Here is a 21,103-nt window from a genome sequence, read left to right as displayed (position 1 = left end):
GTTTCACTTTGGGATGATGAAAGTGTTCTGGAACTGGATAGATCTACACAACATTGTGAATGTACTCAGTGCACTGGATTGTTTACTTTAAAATCGTTAATTTTATGATATGTGAATTTCATCTTAATAAACTATTATTTTTTTAAAGACCCTTACACAGTAGAATAGTAGACAGTAAATATTTGCTCTGCCCTCTGTTTCCTTGATGTGGTAATCTAATTAATCCTGAGGTCTACCTATATTTTTAATGATCGTGAATCAGCCTTTGAGTGTTCTCTGTTTGTTCCCCTATGTAGGCACTTGATAGAGGAAGGGGGAGCGGACAGCAGGGGCCTTTATGGTATAGATAGACTCCTAACCAGCAGCACCTGTCCTCCCTCCTCTCCATGCAGTCTTCTCAGGATTTAATGGCTGGTTTAGCATTCCACCCCCTTCTCCTACAATGGAAATATGATCCTGTCGCTCCCCTGCTTTCTGTGCTTCAGAGACTTCTGCGATTAGAATAAGATTCTGTCTTGTTAAGGTGGCGCAGGAGGCCTTTAAACCCCTGCGTGTGTGTCCAGTTTTGTTTCTCGCCACTCCGAGCCCCACCCACTTTGAACCATGATTAATACTAGCGGTGTTCTCCGGGCGTACTGGGTGGGAACAAGGAACTGCTCTACTTCGCATGCCTTTGAACATGTGACTTCGCCTGACACGAGTGATTTTGTTCACCACCCGATCCCCGGCACGCCTACTGTGTCATTCAAGACTGGGCTTAGCCCTTACTCCACAGAGAAGGTTTTCCCTGAGTCTCGGCCCTTCAGGCATCCCTCCCGTGTGCTCTCCCATCACCCTTCCTCATTCTCCACACATCTTCCTCCTCCCTGAGCATGTTGTGTTGTAAAGGCTCACTTTTCTCTTCCCTCCATAAAACTGTGAGTTCCTTGAGGAAAGGGGTGGTCAGTCTGCACACAGCTTTCGGTACATCTGTGGGAATTAATGCTTCTTAATTTCGCCTTTTACTTAACTGCACAGACACTTAGTTGTGCTGGAAATACCTATGAAAATATGAACTATGTTATTGAAAGTCTTCACTTCTTAGGATGTGAAGACAGTTCCATGAAGGGAATGAGTATCTTACATACTTTGTAACTCCTACAGTACCTATCGTATAGTGTTAGGAATATGATAGGGATTGAAAAATACTATAAAAATTTAACTTACAACACAAGAGCAAATATAAAAATATAGAATTTCTAATTAAATCTAATCGCCACAGCCATAAACTAACAGAGTTTTGCATGCTATGGGGTGTATATAGTCTGAAGTCTAATGTATTTTAACAGCTTTACTGAGGTATAATTGACAAACCATAATCTGTACATATTTAAAGTGTACAGTTGGCAAGTTTTTTTTTTTTTTTTTTACAAGTTTTGACTTCTTTGTACACCTGTGAAACCATCACCATGATCAAGATAGTGAACATACCTGTCACCTCAAAATGTTTCCTTTTGGGGGCGCCTGGGTGGCTCAGTTGGTTGAGCGACTGCCTTCGGCTCAGGCCATGATCCTGGAGTCCCGGGATCGAGTCCCGCGTCGGGCTCCCTGCTTGGCAGGGGGTCTGCTTCTCCCTCTGCCCTCTTCCCTCTCGTGCTCTCTGTCTCTCATTCTCTCTCTCTCAAATAAATAAATAAAATCTTTAAAAAAAAAAAAATGTTTCCTTTTGGCCCTATGTAGTTCCTCCCTCACACCTCTCCTACTGTATCACACCCCGACCCTGTATCCCCAGGCAGCCACTGACCTGCTTTTTATAACTATAGATTAGTTCATGTTTCCTGGAGTTTTATATAAATGAAATCATATAAAATGTACTGTTTTTTGTCTGGCTTTTTTCACTCCGCATATTTACTTGAAGATTCACCCAGGTTGTTGCATGTATAAGTAGTTCATTTTTTATTGTTGAGTGGTGTTTCATTTTATGTGTGGACCACAATTTGTTTATCCTGTCGCACACTGAAGGACGTTTGAGGTGATAACTTTTAGCTATTATAAGTAAAGTTGCTGTGAACATTCACATCCAAGTGTCTGTATGGGCATGTGCTTTCATTTCTCTTGGGTAATAACTAGAAAATGGAGAGCCTTGTGTATGCTTCATTTTTTAAGAAACTGCCAAACTGTTCCAAAGTACTTATCCATTTTGCATTCTCAGCACCAGTATGGGAATCCTGGTTCCTCTCCATCCTCACCAGCACTGGTATAGACCATCAGTTACTGTTTGGCATTCCAGTAGGTGTGTAGTGGTATGTCTTTGTGGACTTACTTGCATTTCCCAGATGACTCAAGGGCTCATTTGCTGTCTGTATATCTCTGGTGAAGTATCTATTCACATCTTTGGCTCATCTTAAAAATTGGGGTTATTTTCTTGTTCCTGAGTTTTGGGTGCTGTTTACATATTCTGGATAAAAGTTCCTTATCAAGATATGTGATTTGCAAATATTTTTCCCATTCGGTGGCTTGTCTTTTTATTCTTTTAACAATACCTTTCAAAGGACAGACATCCTTAATTTTGATGAAGTCAAATTTACCAAGTTTTCTTTTTGGATTGTACTTTTGGTATTATATCAGTATCCTGAATTTTTCTCTAGCCCCAAATCACTTAGATTATCTATGTTTTCTTCTAGAAGTTTTATACTTTTAGGTTTTAGGTTTTGTACTCAGATATTAACTCTGTTTTGAGTTAATTTCTGTATATAGTATGAGGTATGAATTGAGATACATTTTTTTGCATATAGCTAGCCAATTATTCTAGCACCACTGCTTGAAAAGTCTATTCATTTTCCCACTGAATGGCCTTGAAAACTTCATGGAAAATCAGTTGTCCATGTATGTGTGGGTGTGGGTTTATTTCTGGACTCTATTTTGTTCCATTGATGTCTCTGTTTGTCTTTACATCAATACTACACTGTCTGGGTTGCTGTAGATTGATCGTAAGACTTGAGATCAGGCAGTGAAGTCTGTTCTTTTTGAGAGTGGTTTTAGTTATTCTAAGTCCTTTGCATTCCCTGTGGCTTTTTAAATTAGCTTGTCATTTTCTACACAAATGTCTGCGAGGGTTTTGGATTGTGTTGAATCTGTAGAACGAATTGGAGAGGATTAAGATCTTTACAATATTGAGTCTTTCAGTCCCTGAACACTGTATACTTACTTAGTTCTTTAATTTGTCTCTGCAAAGTTTGCATTTTTTGTTTAGGTCTTGCACATTTGATGCTATTGTAATGGTATTTCTTTAAAATTTTAATTTCTTATATTAGTTAATGGCTGGTACACAGAGATACAGTTGATTTGTGTATATTGGTCTTTTATTCTGCAACCTTGCTAAACTCACTTATTAATAATAGTATGTTTTGTAGATTTTGCTGAATTTTTGTTGATGATGATGTCTGTGAATAAAGATAGTTTTACTTCTTCCTTTCCAGTATGGATGCTTTAATTTATTTTTCTTGTCTATTACACTATCTGGAGCTTGGAGTACAGTATTGAATAGAAGTAGTGAGAGCAGACATTCTTGGACTTGTTTCTCACCATAGCAAGAAAGCATTCTGTCCTTTACTGTTAACTGGTAATAGCTGTAGTGTTTTTTTGCTTGTTTATTTTGGTAGATGCCTTTCACCAGGTTGAGGAGGTTTCCTTCTTTTCTCCTTTGCTGAGTTTTTATTGGGAACGGATGTTGGATTTTGTTAAATGCTTTTTCTGCATCTACTGATATAATCATGTGGCTTTCTTTTTTAGGCTATTAATGTACTGAATTACACTAAGTGATTCTTGATTGTTAAACCAATCTTGCATTCCTGGGATATCCCCCACTTGGTCATGACATAGTATCTTTTTTTTTTTTAATTTTTTTATTGTTGGGTTTAACTGGATAAACATTTGCTTGGGATTTTTGTATCTGTATGAGTGCATAGAGCTGTAGTTTTTTTTTTCTTGTTAATAACTTTTTTCTGGCTTTGATTATGTGAGTAATGCTATCTTGATTGAAAGTATCCAGAAGTATTTCCTCCTCTTCAATTTGCTGGATGAGTGCTATATACTAAGTGTTTGTGTGTTGGAACTTACTCCCCAGTGTGATGGTACGAGGAGGTGATAGGTCATGAAGCCCCACCTTCATGGATGGGACCCGTGCCCTTAGGAAAGAGGCCTTGGAGAGCTCTGTTGCCCTTGTGCCGTGTGAGGGTGCAGTGAGCGGATGGCTGGCTGGGAGCCCCGGGGGTGCCCTCTGAAGACTCCAGCCCTGCTGGGGCCTTCCTCCGGGGCTTCTGGCCTGCACAGCTGTGTGAGCAGTACCTGCCTGCTGTTCATATGCCCCCTGGCCTGCAGCGTCCTGGTATAGCAGCCCCAATGCCCCGAGACACTGAGGTGCTCCGGAACTGGGGTTGTTCCTTCAGCGTTTGATACAGTTCATCAGTGAAGCCATCTGGGCCTGGGATTGAGTTGCAGAAAGGTTCTAACAACAAATTCAGTTGCTTTTATAGATAGAGGACTGCTCAGCTTATTTATTTCTTCTTGAATGAGTTTGTTAATGTGTTTTAAGGAATTTATTTCATCTATGTTGTCAAGGTTTTTGGCATAAAGTTCCTTTATTATCCCTTCAGTATAGATAGATATATCTGTGACTGCAGTGCTGATTACCTACTCATAGCTGATTTTAGTAATTTTGTCTTTTTTTTTTCTTTAATAGTATTGCTACTAGGTATGTTGATTTTTTTTTTTAAGGTTTATTTTATTAGAGTGCGTGCACATGCATGCACGCATGAGTCGGGGGAGGGGCAAAGGGGGAGAGGGAGAGAGAGCTTCTCAAGCAGACTCCGTACTGAGCTCGGAGCCCAACTTAGGGTTTGATTCCACGACCCTGAGATCGTGACCTGAGTGGAAATCAAGAGTCAGCTGCTTAACTGACTGAGCCACCCAGGTGCCCCAAGAGGTTTATTGATTTTTATTGATCTTCTCAGAGGACCAGTTTTTAGTTTCATTTATTTTTCTCTATTCTTTTTCTGTGTTCCTTTCATTGATTCACTATTATTTACTTTCTTCTACTTATTTGGGGGTTTTTCTCTTATTTTTCTGCTTTCTTAAAATTGCAGCTAAGTTCCCTGATTTGAGATCTTCTCTATTTTCTAACATTGGCATTTAGCACTGTGAGTTTCTCTCTAAGTACTGCTTTGGCTACACCCCCCTGCATTTTGATCTGTAGTGTTTCCATTTTCATTCAGTTCAGTATCCTTCCAACTTCCTTTTTTATCTCGTCTTTGACTATGGATTATTTAGAAGCCTGTTATTTAGTTTCTAAATATTTGAGGATTTTCCAGAGAGATTTGTCTGTTAGTGATTTCTCATTTAATTCCATTGAGGTGAGGAAATACATTTTATGGCTGGAATCATTTTGAACTTACTGAGACTTGCTTTATGGCCCAGAACATGGTCTATCCTCCTATATCTTTGTGCTTGAACAGGTGTATTGTATTCGTGGGTAGAATGTTCAATGAATGTCAGGTCAATTTAGTTGATAATGTTACTCAAGTTCTTTGTATCCTTACTGATTTTCTAACTGTTTTATTGAGAGAAGGGTTTTGAAATCTACTAAAATTGTGGATTTATTTTTTCTTACATTTCTGTTTTTGCGTCATGTATTTTGAAGTTCTGGTATTAGATGCATAAATATTTAGGGCTATTATGTTCTCTTGATGAATTGACCCCTTTATAATCATGAAAATGATGATGCCATTCTTTATCCTTGGTAATATTCTTTGCTGTAATATCTACTTTGCATGACATTCATATAGCTGTGTCAGGTGTTTTTTGATTATGGTTACATAGTATACTTTTTCCCATTCTTATGCTTTCAACCTGTTTGTGTCTTTATATTTAAGTAGTTCATGTCTTACAGATAATGTAGAGTTGGGTCTTGGTTTTTTTATCCAATGTATTAATCTTTATTTTTGAGTTTGGATGTTTAGGCCATTTACTTCAAATGTGATTACTGATATTATTATGTTTGACTATAGTCTTGCTCTTTATTATCTATTTCTTCCCATCTCTTCTTTGTTCCCTTTTTCCTCTTTATCTTCGTTTTTCTGGATGAGCTGCATTAAAAAAATGATTCCACTTTACCTCCTTTGTTGGCCTATTTGCTGTACCTGTTTGTGGTATTTTTTGGACAGTTTCTTTCTGGTTCATAGCATAGATTTTTAACTTACCACAGTCCCCCTTGGTGTAGCATCATAGCACTTAGTACAGTGAACTAGCAGTGTGCTTCCCTTTCTCGCTTGCAAGTCTTTCTGCTCTTGTTATCACACATTTTATTCATACACGTTATAAACCCTATAATACATTGTTTCCATTTTTGCTTTAAACAGTGACCCTGAGTAAGATCATGACTTGAGGCGAAATCAAGAGTTGGATGCTTAACTGACTGAGCCACCCAGGCACCCCGATCTTGGTGTTTTTTCAGAGAACATTTAACTTACAAATTTATTTTTTATGACAAGATATGTGTCGTCTTCTTGGCAATCTTACATTAAAGCCGTGGATATCATGTCAGCCATTTGTGGGAGATGCCAGCACATACGATTTATTGATAAAGTTACTTTAACGATCCTTTCAGTGTGTCAAGCTTTATAAACTCTCTCAGTTTCTTCTTGCTGGTAAGGAACCGGAGTATGCTTGCTAGAAATCAGAGTCAACTCAGGTGGGCTAGCGAAGGTAAATTCTCGTGATTCTTATTGTAGGTGGAGTAACCAGCTCTTTTCCTGAAATGAGGTTTTGTGCCTTGGTTCTTGTATGACTAGAAAAAGATCTTTATTCAAGGACTTATGCATAAAACATTTTAAACTATCGTAGTGCATTTATTCACAGATAATCCACATAATATGGCCTATGCTTAGCCACTGCTTAACTAACTAGGCTTTTTACCTGGCATATGTTTTACTTATCTTTTAAAGACATGACTTCGGAATGGGAGTTAGCATTTCATTATTTGACTAGGAGAGTTAAATAACAGCATTTGATAATTGAATTTTTTTAGTTAGTAGTATTTTTAAATATGCTGACTTAATACCCTTTTATATCTTTCTCCAGAAATAGAGATTTTGAAGTATTATACATTTGTACAATAAGTGTTAAGTTAAAATTTTAAGTATTGTTACTTTTTCTTAAGTGTTGGTGCTTTTAACAAAAAAGTACATTTTACAGTTTAATTATTGCTGTGACAGACCTCTCAGACAGAAGTTTAAGAAAGTGATTGTTTAAAGTTTCTTGCTGTTTAGTCTTATAGAAGATTTTCAGAATTGAAGAACTGCATGTGTTGTCCAGAGTGATCTTTTAATCAGACAATGTTAGATATTGAAATTAAATTTGAAACAACAGCATCTTTAGAAGTAATCTAATACTTTGTCTAGTGCTTTGGTGCACTGTAGCAACAGGCGCCTGGATTTCTGTCTTTGGGGTCAACCTGAGATGTCCTGGGGACCAAACATATAATGAGGAGACTGCTCTCTGTCTGGGGTTTCAGATGAAGTCTTGGCCCTGACTCTCAGGATACCAAGTTGAATCCACCAAGAAGTCCTGGTGAAAGCACTTCCCATTGTTCGTAACATACCTTCCATTATCCCTGTGCTAAGCGCACCCTGCTCCTCACTGTGCTCAGTGCGTGGCACCGCTGTCCCAGTGGTTCACAGGCCAGGTTCAGGGTGGCGGCTGAGTTACTAGTGAGCATGTTCGCTGCAGTCCAAAGTGGTTTGTCCCCCAGCGTTCATAGAGTAGGTCACTGGGCTGTGCGAAGAAACCGTGAGAACTCCTGTTTACCTTTATCATTATTATTATTATTTTTAAGTCTGTCCTTTGTATATAATGTAAAAGCCAGTGAGTAGTACATATGTAGTTTTAAAATAATTAAATGCACATATATTGGGTATATGTGTTCTAATTTTGTTTTTGCTAATGGTGATGTATGATTAAAAATGTCTTGAGACCAGGTAAGACTTTCCTGGAGCATCTGGACAAGGGTTTTTATTTTGTGATCTGTCAGTTTTTCCATAATCAGCTTCATCATATGCAAGATTTTGTGAGTGTGCGCATTTCTTTGTTTTTCTTGTGAAAAGATTATGGCTCTCACCAGATTCTCAAAGGAGTCTTTGGTCCTAAAGATCAAATAAACTACTTATCTGGGATCCTTGGGCTGAAATCACTGAAATTTGTTTTGGAAGGGCTGTATCCTGTCTACAGATGACTTCCTAGGTTAAATTAAATGGTACTTTGTTTGAAGAATAAAATGTATAATTAGATCTGTATTCCTTTTGACAAAGTAAAGTTTTTTTGTTGATTTTTTTTCGAAGATTTTATTTGAGAGAGAGCACAAGAGAGCACGAGGCTGGGGGGCAGGGCAGAGGGAAAGGGAGAGGCAGACTCCCCACTGAGCAGAGAGCCCAACGTGGGACTCGATCCCAGGACCCTGAGATCATGACTTGAGCCAAAGGCAGATGCTTAACCAACTGAGCCACCCAGGCGCCCCAGACAAAGTAAAGTTTTATTAAGGCTTTTATCTGAGAAGCTGCAGCCATGATTATTGCCATGACTCATGATATGTGGTCTTTGTGGCATATTCTCCTGGGGTCTGGGTCCCTTTACCTTCTTTAAAAAGATATTTTATTGTATGTTTTCATTAATCTTCTCTTTAAAATATTATGGTAGATTATTGTCTCTCAAGTTCAAATACACTGGCCCTGTGTAAATGTGGCCATAAAAGAACTACTTCTTAGGACGCCTAGGTGACTCAGTTGGTTAAGTGTCTGCCTTCGGCTCATGTCATGATCCCAGGGTCCTGGGATTGAATCCGACATTGGGCTTCTTGCGCAGCGGGGGACCTGCTTCTCCCTCTGCCTGCCACTCCCCCTGCTTATGCTCTCTCTCTCTCTCTGACAAATAAAATATTAAAAAAAAAAGAACTACGTCTTGAAACCTATTTTTGTGATACTTTTGGGTATGAAGGTTTTTCTGTTGTCTATGCACTGCTTTTGTGGCGTCTGTCCCTATAACAGGTGATGGGATTGCTTTGGGTGGGGATGAGAGCTAAGTTCAAAAGTCAGCTGATAGAGTGAAATGAAGTTTGGTTACTCTTGAGATCCTTAGACCACTCAAAAAATAAAGGTGTACAGGATTTTGTTTATACAGTCCTTTATGGTTAAAATTTTATATGGCCCCAATTAACTCTTCAGTTTCTTCCTTGAAGATTGTCAGCAGTCCCATCATCTGTCAGTTGACTAACTACCTGAATGCTGTTTACTTATTTATTTACCAGTGGTCAGAAAAATCCTAACATTCACATATTCTTTCCTATAAGTATTTGGCCTAGGGCACATTATTACTGAATAGGATGACTTTTGGATTATTCTTTTGAATAAAAAGAGTTGTTTTTTAAAATGTGTATAGGAAATTTAAGTAACTTCAATGTATATATGAGATAACTGCCTTTCTTGGTTTGCCATTTTACTCCACAAGCCTGTGGTGTCCAACTCAGATTAATAATGTTTTTATTCCCACCTCCCCCCACCGCCAACCCAGAAAGGAATCACCCTAGTTGTTTATCTGTTTATGTAGTAACTATTATGCATGTACAAGCATTGCTCTGGGCATTAGGATTGTAGGAGTGAAAAAAAAAGTCCCTTTTCTCATAGAACTTACTTACTGGTGGGCAAAGTAGGCAATAAATAAACCAGAAAGGAAAAGAAACACATGAAGTAGCACATGTTACAAAGAAATGTAATTAAGATAGATAGCCATGGAGGGTCCAGCTGTTTTCTGTAGAGGAAACAGTTGCCCTTTCCAAGGAGGGGGTGTTTGACCTGGGACCTGCATGGGGAGAGGGACCAGGCAGCGGGGAGGTGGGCGCTTTAAAGGGCTGTCAGGTGTCTTCTCCGTCCTGTTTCAGGTGAGCACACTGTGCTCATTCTCTCCATGAGCTGCAGAGGGGATTTCTTGTCAGTGTGAGTGGAGTGAGCGACAAGGGACATTCACTCCAGCCTCATCGCTTCCAAGGCACTGTGACATGTGGAGAAAGTAGGTTAGGGCTGGCTGATGCTGTTCCGCAAGGTAACAATTACATATTCTAACTAGGATCCCCACTAACAAATGAGAAAGTCCATGAAATTTGATCTGACTTGTACTTTATTTTGTAACGTTTTAAATATATTGTACCTGATTTTATTAAGGGTTATTTTATTTATTTTTAACAGGAATCACTAGATTTGATCTACTTGGAGACTTTGGAAGGTTTAATTGGCTGGGAAATTTCTATATTGTGTTATCCTACAATTTGCTTTTTGCTATTGTGACAACATTGTGTCTGGTCAGAAAATTCACCTCTGCTGTACGAGAAGAACTTTTCAAGGCCCTAGGTAATCCTGAGGTTTATGGGTATTTTTCTCTCTTTCTGCTAATTTTTAATTTTGTTACTTGAATTAATTTTAAATCTTCATCTGTTCATTTTTCCTACTGTGTGAAACCATAGAGTTCCCATTTCTGACCCACTACTTACTGGTTATGCTCGTGTGTGAAATTACCTTGTTAAGCCTCAGCTTCCTTATCTGTAAAATGGTGACAGTATCTTCTTCTCTCAAGGACTGTTGTGAATATTAACTGGAATATTTCTTGTAAGGGCCTGAGCAGAGTCCTGGCACATCATAAGAGCTCAATAAAATTAGCTCTTTTGTTGTTATGATGATGGTGGTCAAGGCAAGGTGTGAGGCTAATGGCTAGAGACTTATTATTTTTTGGTAATGGTACCTCTTACAATTTTTTAGTTACAGATTTCTTTTGATTACTTGGATTTTACAAGTATCAGACTGATCCGTAATTCTCTTCAGTAAGCCAAATAACTCAGGATAAAAATATTAGTATTCTTGTCTTTAATATGAGAGAGGGCATTCATTATCATGTATTCCAAAAGTCCCATGCATTGGGACAGTCTTAAAAACTTTAGGTTTGGCTAAGGTAAAAAAAGGGTATAAATGTAACTTATGAATGAGTTTTTCATGCCCACTTCAACATTAGCACTAAACATTTTATATGTTTTTATTTTATTTTATATTTTTATAAGTTTTATTTTATATTATAGGAATACCAGGGCTTTATAAATTATCTTGCTATATAAACCCTCTTGGGTTTGGAGTAATTTTAAATTTGGCAGTGATTTATTGTAGAAAATCCTAACATTAGGTCATTTACCTAACTTGACATCATTTGAATGCTTATACTCTCTATGCCATTGTGACTTTTAGCTGTTGCAAAAGGCTACATAATGATTGATTCATTAAGGTCCAGATAACTTCAACCTTCTGAGCAACAATAAAGCTTTGCACGCCACCAAGTTCTTCCAACACCTGTGATTGAAGGGATGACCTTTGGGAAGGAAAAAAGATTTCAAATTATCTGTTCATCCATATTTTATTAAATTCACCCTGTGAGGGGATGGCTGGTGCAATACTGCCTGGAAATGAAAGTGACATCTCATTTCAGCTGAAGCACCAGATAATTTATGGATTTTCATGCCTAGGTTTCAGAATGCTGGCCAGGTTAAAATCTGCAAGGTGAGGTGGGAATTAGCGGCTCTCTGAACCAAATGTCTAAAGTTAGAACTTCATTTTTAAGCCCATGGTAGCATCAGTGAGATTAGTTAGCCATGATGTCAGATCAGTTCCCACTTACCAGTCCCTAACATGAGATGGTTGTAGATGAATTGCAGTAAATTTAGGTTTGAGTTAAGTATTCTGGATATCATCTTTCTGACTTACGGTGAAGTATGTTGCGTCGGCTCTTTGACCCTAACAGGCAATAGAATTATCAGGACTTGTGTAAAACTAATAGATGGATTTGGTTTTTTGTCCAAATGTTTTCTGTTACTCTTTGGAATGCTTTAAGGAAGAAATGCATTATATGTAGAAAAATATCCTCATTAAGTATATGTAATAATGTGTGAATGATCTGAGATCTTAAATCTGATTTCACTGGGAATCATAATTTGATTATAAAATTTAACCATTCCCCCCCCCTTTGTTTTGTAGTCTTTTTTCCTCTGCTGCTATGTCCATTGATAATGACAGTATTTGTCTCATAGATTATCTGGTACATAGTAGATAAAAACCAGATGGTGGTGGAGGTGATTGTTTCTGCAGAGAGAGACATTGTAGTTTCTTTTTTTTTTAAAGATGCGTAGCCTGTGCCGCACCCAAGTTTTAGAAGTAATTGTGGAAATAATCTATCCTCAAAGGGGATTCCTTTTCACTTTGGGCATTGATTACCCCACTGGTTCTCTCTCCACCTACTTCCTTCACTAGCAGGCCCTGTTTAAAACACGCTTCCCCACACCAAACAGCTGTGGGTTCCTATTGTCACTCAGTGGTTTGGCCAGAACTGTTGCTTGTGTTGGATTTCTTTTTTCCTTCCCATTCATCCATCATAGATGGACTCAATTTTACCTTTTCTTTCATTAAGATATGCAGGTGGTAGAAACGTTAAAATTCAGAGTGCTATGTTGACTTAAGAGCGTTATAAAGTTGCTTAACTGCCAGGTAGATAAACTTGTGGAATCTTAGGGGAATAGAATCTTATCCAAGTATGTTTTTGATGTGTCACGAAAGTCTGAGCCTCGTAAAAACGTTTCCTCAAGATCTTTTCCAGAGATGTGCTGGTTATGTATCCTTGAACATCTTGTGCTTCATCTTACTAAGCGCTGAGAGCTTTGGTGCTACATAAACTCTCACATTTTCTTTCGTCTGTTATCCCTGTGAGCTGCACAGTATTGTTGTATGTATCAGGTGCATTATGTAAATGACCGATGTATGATACAGAGGGAAACTAACATAACTTTAAAAGAGAGTGAAAATTTTTTATTCTGTGAAGTATCTTTGAATAATGAAATATTTATGTTCAGTTTATTCTTTTGCTATTTCTTCTCCTTTTCTATTTGGTCATGTTTTCCATTGCTTGTCCTCTTAATTATGTGCTTAGCATTTTGGTGTGTCTTTCTGGATGTCTTCCTGTATGTATACTTGCATGTGTGTATACAAAAATGGGATCATACTTGTCTCAGGTTAGTTCCCCTGCTGGGAAGCACACTTTGGGGCTGGGACAAGCTTGTAGGAGGAGGTGGTTGAGAGGGTGATCTTGGGATTGGTATGGAGGGCAGGAGGCGGGGAAGGGACTAACTGTGCAGAGAGAAGAAACCAGAAGCTTCCACGTGCCCCAGAGCTGCATGGAGTTGAGGAGAAGCCATGGCTTCCTAAGAGACAACTGTCTTCTGCTTAGGCCCCCAGGGAGCCTCAGTGGGGATAAGAGATCTTTCATGCTAAGGGGGGTCTGGCCAGCACATCACAGCTTTCGCAGTAACACTTGACACTCTGCCTCCTTAGCCCTCTGCCCACCCATGCAACAGTCCATCATTTCTCACCATTTTCTTAATTTTTCTGCAGGGCTTCATAAGCTTCACTTATCAAATACTTCAAGGGATTCAGAAACATCAAAGCCGTCAGCAAATGGGCATCACAAAGCACTGTGAGATACGCAGCAGCACTCTGCCATCGAGAGACCCGGGAGGCCCAACTCCCGCCGTCCCCGTCAGTCAGAAGTGACGTGCACTGACTGGGCTTCACATTTAGGGCCTGGGCCTGGCAGCGCCATTTCTTTCATAACCTCCTAAGAACTTGGCTGCTGCAGGCCTTCTTCTCATTTAACTGTGTGATGGGCCCCACAGTTTCCAGCCAAACGCAGGCTTCGTAGGGCAGCACGTTTTTCTGTGGACACATTTGCTTGCGGCACTTGGTACAGTCACCCGTATGAGAATGTTAGAAAAGGCAACTTCGGGGCTTCCTAAGAATTCAGTTAAATCCCAATATCTATTTTATTCAAAATGGAGAAGCTGACGTGAAAGGCATCCTTGGTACTTGGATGCGAAGTGAAGGCCCTGCAAAGATGTGGGTTTATAGATGCCATTACTCCAGCGGGTGCGTTGGAACAGTAGTGTGCAAATGCTATCTTTCACTTCCTTGAAGAAAAAGACAAAAGCGCGTAGTTCTGGTTTATATTTCAGAATGATACTGATTGGACTTGGAGTCAAGAGAAAAATATGAAATTCTTTTGAAAACCTGATCCGTGGTAGAACACCACGGGAATACCTTCCACTGTACAGTGTAGTAAGCTACATGGGAAGTCTTATGTACTCACACTTCTCTGACCTCTTCTGTGTGTAGGATTCAGTGTTACCTCTCATGACATAGTTGCCAGTGTCGAATACCCTTGTAACTTAGATTTTGCCTTATAGGCTATCTGTACACTTGATTTTTTTGAAAGCTCTTTTCCAAAAATCCCTCAGTTCCTTGTGCTCCTGTGTCCATTATGGAACTACAAATGCTCTGTGGTAGAAACCCCTTCTGTCAACACATTCTTCAGGCCTTGGTTACTTTTGTATATGCCGGTTTAAACCTCGGATTTATAAAAGTACCAGTTTAACACCCAGGTACACAGTGTCAGCATTCATGAGGTAAGAATAGTTTTTCAGTGTTTCATGATTTGATAAACCATTCAGTTATGAAATTGTAAATAATTCTGGGGATGGCTTCTTGACTTTAAGTCCATTGAATAAAAGCTATAAAACTGTACTTTGTGTTACCATCCACTAGGATAGAGTACTGAAAATTGTGCATGCAGAAATAAGAGATGAGCCCCTTTGCACACACTTGGTAGTTATGCAGTCTCTATAAATACGTATGTTCACATGCACTATGTGTATGGCAACAGATTGTCTGTGTTCAGACAAAAGTAAAAGAACATTTTCCTCAAATTGTTGAGCTTAAAGGGGTTTTTTTGGAGAAATTTATGAAAATCAGGCTGTATATATTTGACATAAAAAATTTCCACTTAGAGCCAAAATAATGAGAAAAGTTTATCTGTGTATTCCTAAGTTCCATTGAGTATACCTCTCCTTTATTTATACCTCTGCATTTCCTTCTGAGCTTCTCTTCCCATTAAAATACAGCCCAGTTTTAAGATAAAAGAACATTTTGTGATTCTAAACAACACTCCGTAAATACCACCAGTCTAGTATTGGTGAATTTCTCTGCATAGGATCTGCATACTGAGAAAATTAATAGAAACTGGTTGTTTCCTAATTTCACTGGTAATTACACCTATTTAAACATTAATTGCAAGCTTTGATTTTTACTGAAACTTGCTTGCAGGCAATCCATATCTTGAGCAGACTAGGTCAAGGGGAGAAGAAAAAGAAAGTTCTTTAAATAAAAGAGCATCGCTTGTAACTTACACTGGTTTCCGGGCACATCCGTAGGAAGTTCTTGGGTATTTGTAAGATGTCTGAAAATTTCTGAGTAAAATATTAAACTTTTCAATGTCTGTATCAATTCTTTGTTCATTTGAAAGTTTCTTTCCATCGGAAAACTTAGGCCAGGTTTGATTAGTAAGCAGTGAAATGTATTCTAAAGTCCTACAGCTGTTACTGGGTGCGTCTTCATTGCTTTTGAGACAGAGGATACGCCTCACATGGAGGGACAGTTTTGAACCTTGGGTCTCAGATGCCTTTTATGGGAACAAATGCAGGTAGTTATATACTCTGCTGCATGATTACAGCACTTCCGGGGTTCTACAAAGAGTATATTCCTGGTTACGTACACAGAGTCTTCCTCTTGAGTGAGGGACTTAGCAAATGCATGTGCTTCCATTGGACACACACTGGAGGCTGGCTGCATGAGGCCATGACGGAAACTGGTGGCGCCACACTGAGGCCAAGCACTTGAAGTCTGGCAAGGACAGGCGCCCCTCAGGTCTTTGATTTGTTGCAGTTACTGTGCTAGCGAGGGAGGACGCAGATGGCCTGATGCCAGAGCGCCCTGTGCCCGCGGTCAGAGTGGCCCCGGGGATGGCCATTCCGTTCTCGTTGGGGGGCGGGGTGTAGGTGACTGTGTGAAGTCAGATGCTCCGTTGACTCTTTCTCACCTTTGGATCAACTTTAAAGGGGCATTAGACACTGTAGTTAAAAAGTTTCTTGAGGAGACTTGGCCAATTCTTCATATTAATTGGTTCTGCAATACTTATTGTAAAATTATAAATTTTATAGGTTATAACATTTGTAATTTTTACCGGCTTTTCCAAGATATTTCCTAGATTTAGTATTTACTTAGCTTTATATATATTCTAGATAAAAATAGACCTGCTCTAAAAGAAGAGACTTATGTGAGAATTGCACGCACACGCACACTCACGCACATACAGGTCAGCTCCTTCAGTGCCACGCTGAGAGACTGGTTAGTGGATGAGCGTGAAATCGGCTGCATGGTTTGACTCTTGGATGTATTCAAGGCGTGTATGGTGTACACCTGTCCTTAGGCCTGGCTCTGCGGGAGCACAGTAGACCTCTCTGTGCCTCCATAACCACTTAACCTGCTAGAGCGTAGGCTTACATCCCTGGAAAACCCTATGTAGTTTTCTTTGTTGTTAGCACAGTATTTAATGTATAAAGGCGGAGTTCTTAAAATGATTTTTTAAAAATACGAGCATATATTCAGTACTGACTTAAAAAAAACTGGTATGATGTTACTTTTGAAATAATGTTTAGATGCACTGGTATATTACTTTTGTTTACAGTGTTTTGTTTACAGATGATTTTTTGTGTTTGTTTCTATGAGATACTTTTAGTGTGACTTTTTAAATGTCTTAGAAATTAAAATTTTACAAAAAGTGATTTCATGTTTTGGTTTATAAGCATTCAAATGTGTTTTTGTTTTGGCTTTAAATCTTAAATACCATTGTGGCTAAAACTTTAGGGTGTATGTAGGTAACTTCCATGTCAGTGTTATAAAGGGCAGTAATGGTTCTGGTGAGATGTTAGACTGAGGAAGAAGTGAATGTTTTCTCTCTCTTTTTGTTGTGGAGTTATTGGTAGATGAATTTCTTTGAACCATTTGCAACTAAAATGTAGCATCAGCAATTGAAATCATGTGTGTCGTCTAATTGTTTGAGTTACTTAGATATATTTGATTCTTCTAATCTTTTCCATAAAAGGACTGAGCCACGCCTACTTGTGGTCTGGGCAGCTTAATCCAGAGCTCTCAGAAGAGTAAATGGCATTGCCATCTGGTGACTTAGACAGAAGCCTTTATAGCAGTGGCTTTCCAGCTCTCTGACCGCAGGAAGAAATACTGTTTACACTGTAACACACACACACACACACACACACACACACTTCTATACATGTAAACACTTAATTAACAAAGTAGTACCTACTTTTACTGTATGTGATGCGTGCTGGCATTTTCTGTTCTCTTTTTTAGAATACTAGACACAGACCACACTAATACTAATGAATGGTCAACTTTAGTTTGAAAAACGTGACTTCCGGGATCTAGTTGAAGGATGAACGAACACAAACTTTTTTTGGCTTTTGAATATTACGTAAAATTCATTATTGCAAATACTACTGAAGCAAAAGTATTATCTGTGCAGATTACTTGTTGCACTGCAAAAAATGTAATTAAAATCAATAGAAATTGCTGAAACTCTAAAAATGGATTATAAAATTTCAAAACTAGGTGGTTGATCCGTATTTCTTGGAGGAGTAGAGCTGGGACCTAGTTTTGAAGAGAAGTTATTTAATTTCCTACTCTGTGTAATTCAATTAGGTAAAAGTGTTTTCAAGTTCAAATGTGATCAGATAGGAAATTCAGACAAACCCAGTTATTCTTGAATGTGTTTTGGTATTCTGTTCTTCCTAAACATACTGGAGAAGTCAAGTTCACAAGTATAAGTTATGCAAAGTAGGGTAGCAGCACCCGATGTATATGATTTCTGAGGATCGATGTGAGCAGAAGGATCTTTAGTGTCTGAATGTGAGGAGGTAGAGACTTAAATATGAATCCGAGGAAGAAAGTTTTATCAGTTATTAAAAATCCCAGGTGAATGTTTCAGTGTCTTCTCCCTTGGAAAGCTCTTACTTACTCTAAGATAGACTGCTGACCAACAGTGGCCTCTGAGAACCCAGGACATGCTCTAGTCTTGAGTGCTATAGCTTTTCTGTCATGCCGTGTAGCTGGTATGTTATATTGAATGGCTATAAGTCCTCACAAATAGCTTTTTACATATATCTTAGCACATTGTTCTATTATTGCTTTAGAAATTAGTGGTGAAAAACTTGTTTTTTTCTGTACTCTCAGTACTTCACTTTTAGCCACCAAATGTGTGCGGGGTTTTTCTACCCAGGCTGTTCTCCCAGTTGTCTGTGGATACCACATCAGTGACCTGGAGTTTGATTTAATTCTGACACTATCTACGGGGAGTCAGTGCAGCCCCTCAGTCCCCTAACATTGGCTCCCCACCCCCACTTCAGATGCCAGTCCCAAGTCCAGGCTGTCCCATGTGCTTTGACCAAGCAGCTGTAAATCAGGGGTTCCCACCACCCCCTCTGGTTCAGGGACGTGCTAGAGCAGCTCACAGAACTCTGGGACACAGTTTACTTACTAGATGACCTGTTTATCCCAGGGGGTACGCCTCAGGAACACCAGAGGGAGGAGATGCACGGGACCGGGGATGGGGGTGTGCACAGAGCTTCCGTGCTCCTCCAGGGGCACCAGCCTCCAGGCACCTCCATGTGCTCGCCACCTGGAAGCTCTCTGAATCCCTTCAGTTAGGTGGATTTTTTGTTTGTTTGTTTGTTTATGGAAGCTTCACTACAAAGACATGATTGATTAAAGGATTGGCCTTAGTGATTAGCTCAGCCTCCAGGCCTTCCCCACTCGCCAGAGGTCAGAAGGGTGGGACCAAAAGTAGTTGGTTCCACTGGCCATCATCAGGGGCTTTCCAAAAGACAATCTATTAGCATAAGTTCAGGTGTGGTTGGAAGGGGCTTCTTAGGGATATCAGAAGATACCTTGATCTTCTTATCACTTAGGAAATGCCACAGGTTTTGGCTCTGTGCCAGGAATGGGGAGGAAGACCAAATACATATTTCTTACCATAAATTACTTGGAGGGGCCTGGTTTGGAGCAGGGACTTGCATCAGGCGACCGGGGACCACTATTTACTAGATACCCAAGTCCTGGATCAAAGACAATGCGCATTTTCAAACTACTTCTGGAAAGACCCTATCAGTACATACTCTCATCAACAGCATGTGAAGATGTGTTTCTCTTGCCAACACTGGATTTTGCCAGTCTTTTACATGAGTGCCAACCTGAGAGGCAAATACTTGTTTTTCTTTGCATTTTTAATAACTATTGGGGGAACTTAATTTTTTATCAGCTATGTGTATTTCTACTTTTGGGGAATTATCATTAAATATACTTAGCCTATTTTTCTTCTGGTATTTCATAATATCTTTACTGTTTTATAAAAACTCTGTATATTATGGATTAAATGTTTGTCTTTCTGAGGTGTGTATTCTTCCTGTTTTTTAACTTGTCCACATTGGTTTTTGTATTTTTTTTTCTGTGTGGAAAATTTAAATTCTGAAGTAATCAAAATTTGCAATTTCCCATAATTTTTTGGTGTCATACTTAGACCTTCCCTACTCTAAGACTTTTAAATATATTTCCCAGTATTTTTCCTTATCTACTGAGATATGATTCACATACTATAAAATTCACTCTTAAAGCACAGGGGTCGTCGATGTGTAGTATATTCCTGGGGTTGTGCAGCCATCCTCACCATATGATCCCACATCATTTTCATTACCCCGAGCCTAGCTACTCTTATGTATTTATTTTTTTTCATAATTCATCGACACGTTATCTGGATTTATTTTGCTGGAAGGAATGAGATAATGGTTGTGCAGAGACGTCCGTGGCCACACAGCAACTATTCATGCCAGGCAGCCTAGCCCCAGTTTTATTCAGGGTGGCAGTGTGCCCAGCTTCCTGTGCAGGTGGGTGTGGCCATGGGGCTGGAATCTGACCTGGGAGTTTATGCAGCCCATCCTGTGGGACCTCCAGAAAGATGACTTGGAAGAAGCCAGTCAGCCAGAGAGGAAGCACCATCCCACCTCCCCTGTTCCCTCCTGCTGATGGTGCCGTGGATGGGACAGGATGGGACAGCTGGGACTCCAAGAGCCACTTCAGATTGTGCATTGCCTGTGAAGACAGCTGGAAGAGTTTGGATGCCCACTGAACGCACCGCTGCCCTGCTGCCCTCCTAGGCTTCTGCGGAGACGGCGACTCCTTGTGTAACCAGACCGCTGCATTCAGGTCTGCTAGGAATGTCCGAATGCAATTCTAACCTATCCTTGACTAGTTTTATTGTTTCCCCAAATGACAGGCCAGTGTGACAGAACCATACATTATGTTTGATTTGAGTGCTGTTTTCATGAACTAAATGTCCATAAATATTGAGCTTTTTTTCTACATTTTATATCTTAAATTCTCTAATTAATGTATCTCATAAACTGATTTTGAAGAATATTCTCCTGTTACTGTACCAAACAAACACTAATCTTGTGTTTTGAATTAATACTTAAGTTTACACTTGACTTCCGTAGTTCTTATCAGTGACTTGTTCTGCTGTCTGGAAACCTCCAGTTAATGTGGTGACTTTACCATATACACTTGAATTATAATTTGGAAGATGTATTCTTTTAGACACATTAGCATTCACGTTGGCAAAGAAAGTTCTTATTCACAAAACATCCCAGAGACAGTTGACAAAATTTGAATAAAATGTGTAGACTAGATAACACTTCTGTATCATTGTCAATTTCTGGTTTAGATAATTTTACTATGGCGTGTTAACATGAGGGGAAGCTGGTGAAGGGTATAGGGGAATTCTATTTTTGCAACTGTTTAATCACTTGCAAGAATTTAAAGTATTTAAAAATCCCAGAGATATTGTATAAGAAAGAACTATGTTGTAAAATAATTGTGCTCGGTTCAGAAACACGTATCTAAAAATTTTAACTCATGTGCAAAGTGCCCTTAAGGGTGGAAGCCAGGTACTTGCAGAGGGTGGAACAGAAAGAAGTGTGTGGTCTCAAGGGCACAAATGTCTGTGGTCCCTGACTTGCCCGCCTCAGCCCTGT

The 21,103-nt window shown here is 39.3% G+C and overlaps 2 protein-coding genes across 7 annotated transcripts in view; one reads left to right on the top strand and one right to left on the bottom strand.

The window, feature by feature from the left end:
• LMBR1 (limb development membrane protein 1) overlaps positions 1–20,763 on the top strand; it is a 162,909-nt gene extending 142,146 nt beyond the window's left edge. For all 6 annotated transcript variants that reach the window (XM_035029871.1, XM_035029872.1, XM_035029870.1 and 3 more), the window contains 2 exons: positions 10,269–10,430; positions 13,503–20,763. In XM_035029871.1, the coding sequence (XP_034885762.1) occupies positions 10,269–10,430; positions 13,503–13,588 (248 nt within the window). In that variant the 3' untranslated portion in view covers positions 13,589–20,763. The remainder of the gene's footprint in view (positions 1–10,268; positions 10,431–13,502) is intronic.
• RNF32 (ring finger protein 32) overlaps positions 1–21,103 on the bottom strand; it is a 76,561-nt gene that overhangs the window by 2,594 nt on the left and 52,864 nt on the right. The window lies entirely within an intron of this gene.

This window comes from Mirounga leonina, unplaced genomic scaffold, assembly GCF_011800145.1.
Source record: "Mirounga leonina isolate KUSES-001 unplaced genomic scaffold, KU_Mleo_1.0 Mir_321, whole genome shotgun sequence".
Lineage (NCBI taxonomy): Eukaryota > Metazoa > Chordata > Mammalia > Carnivora > Phocidae > Mirounga > Mirounga leonina.
The sequence above is the reverse complement of the archived record's forward strand: the minus strand, read 5'-3'. Positions and strand labels throughout refer to the sequence as shown.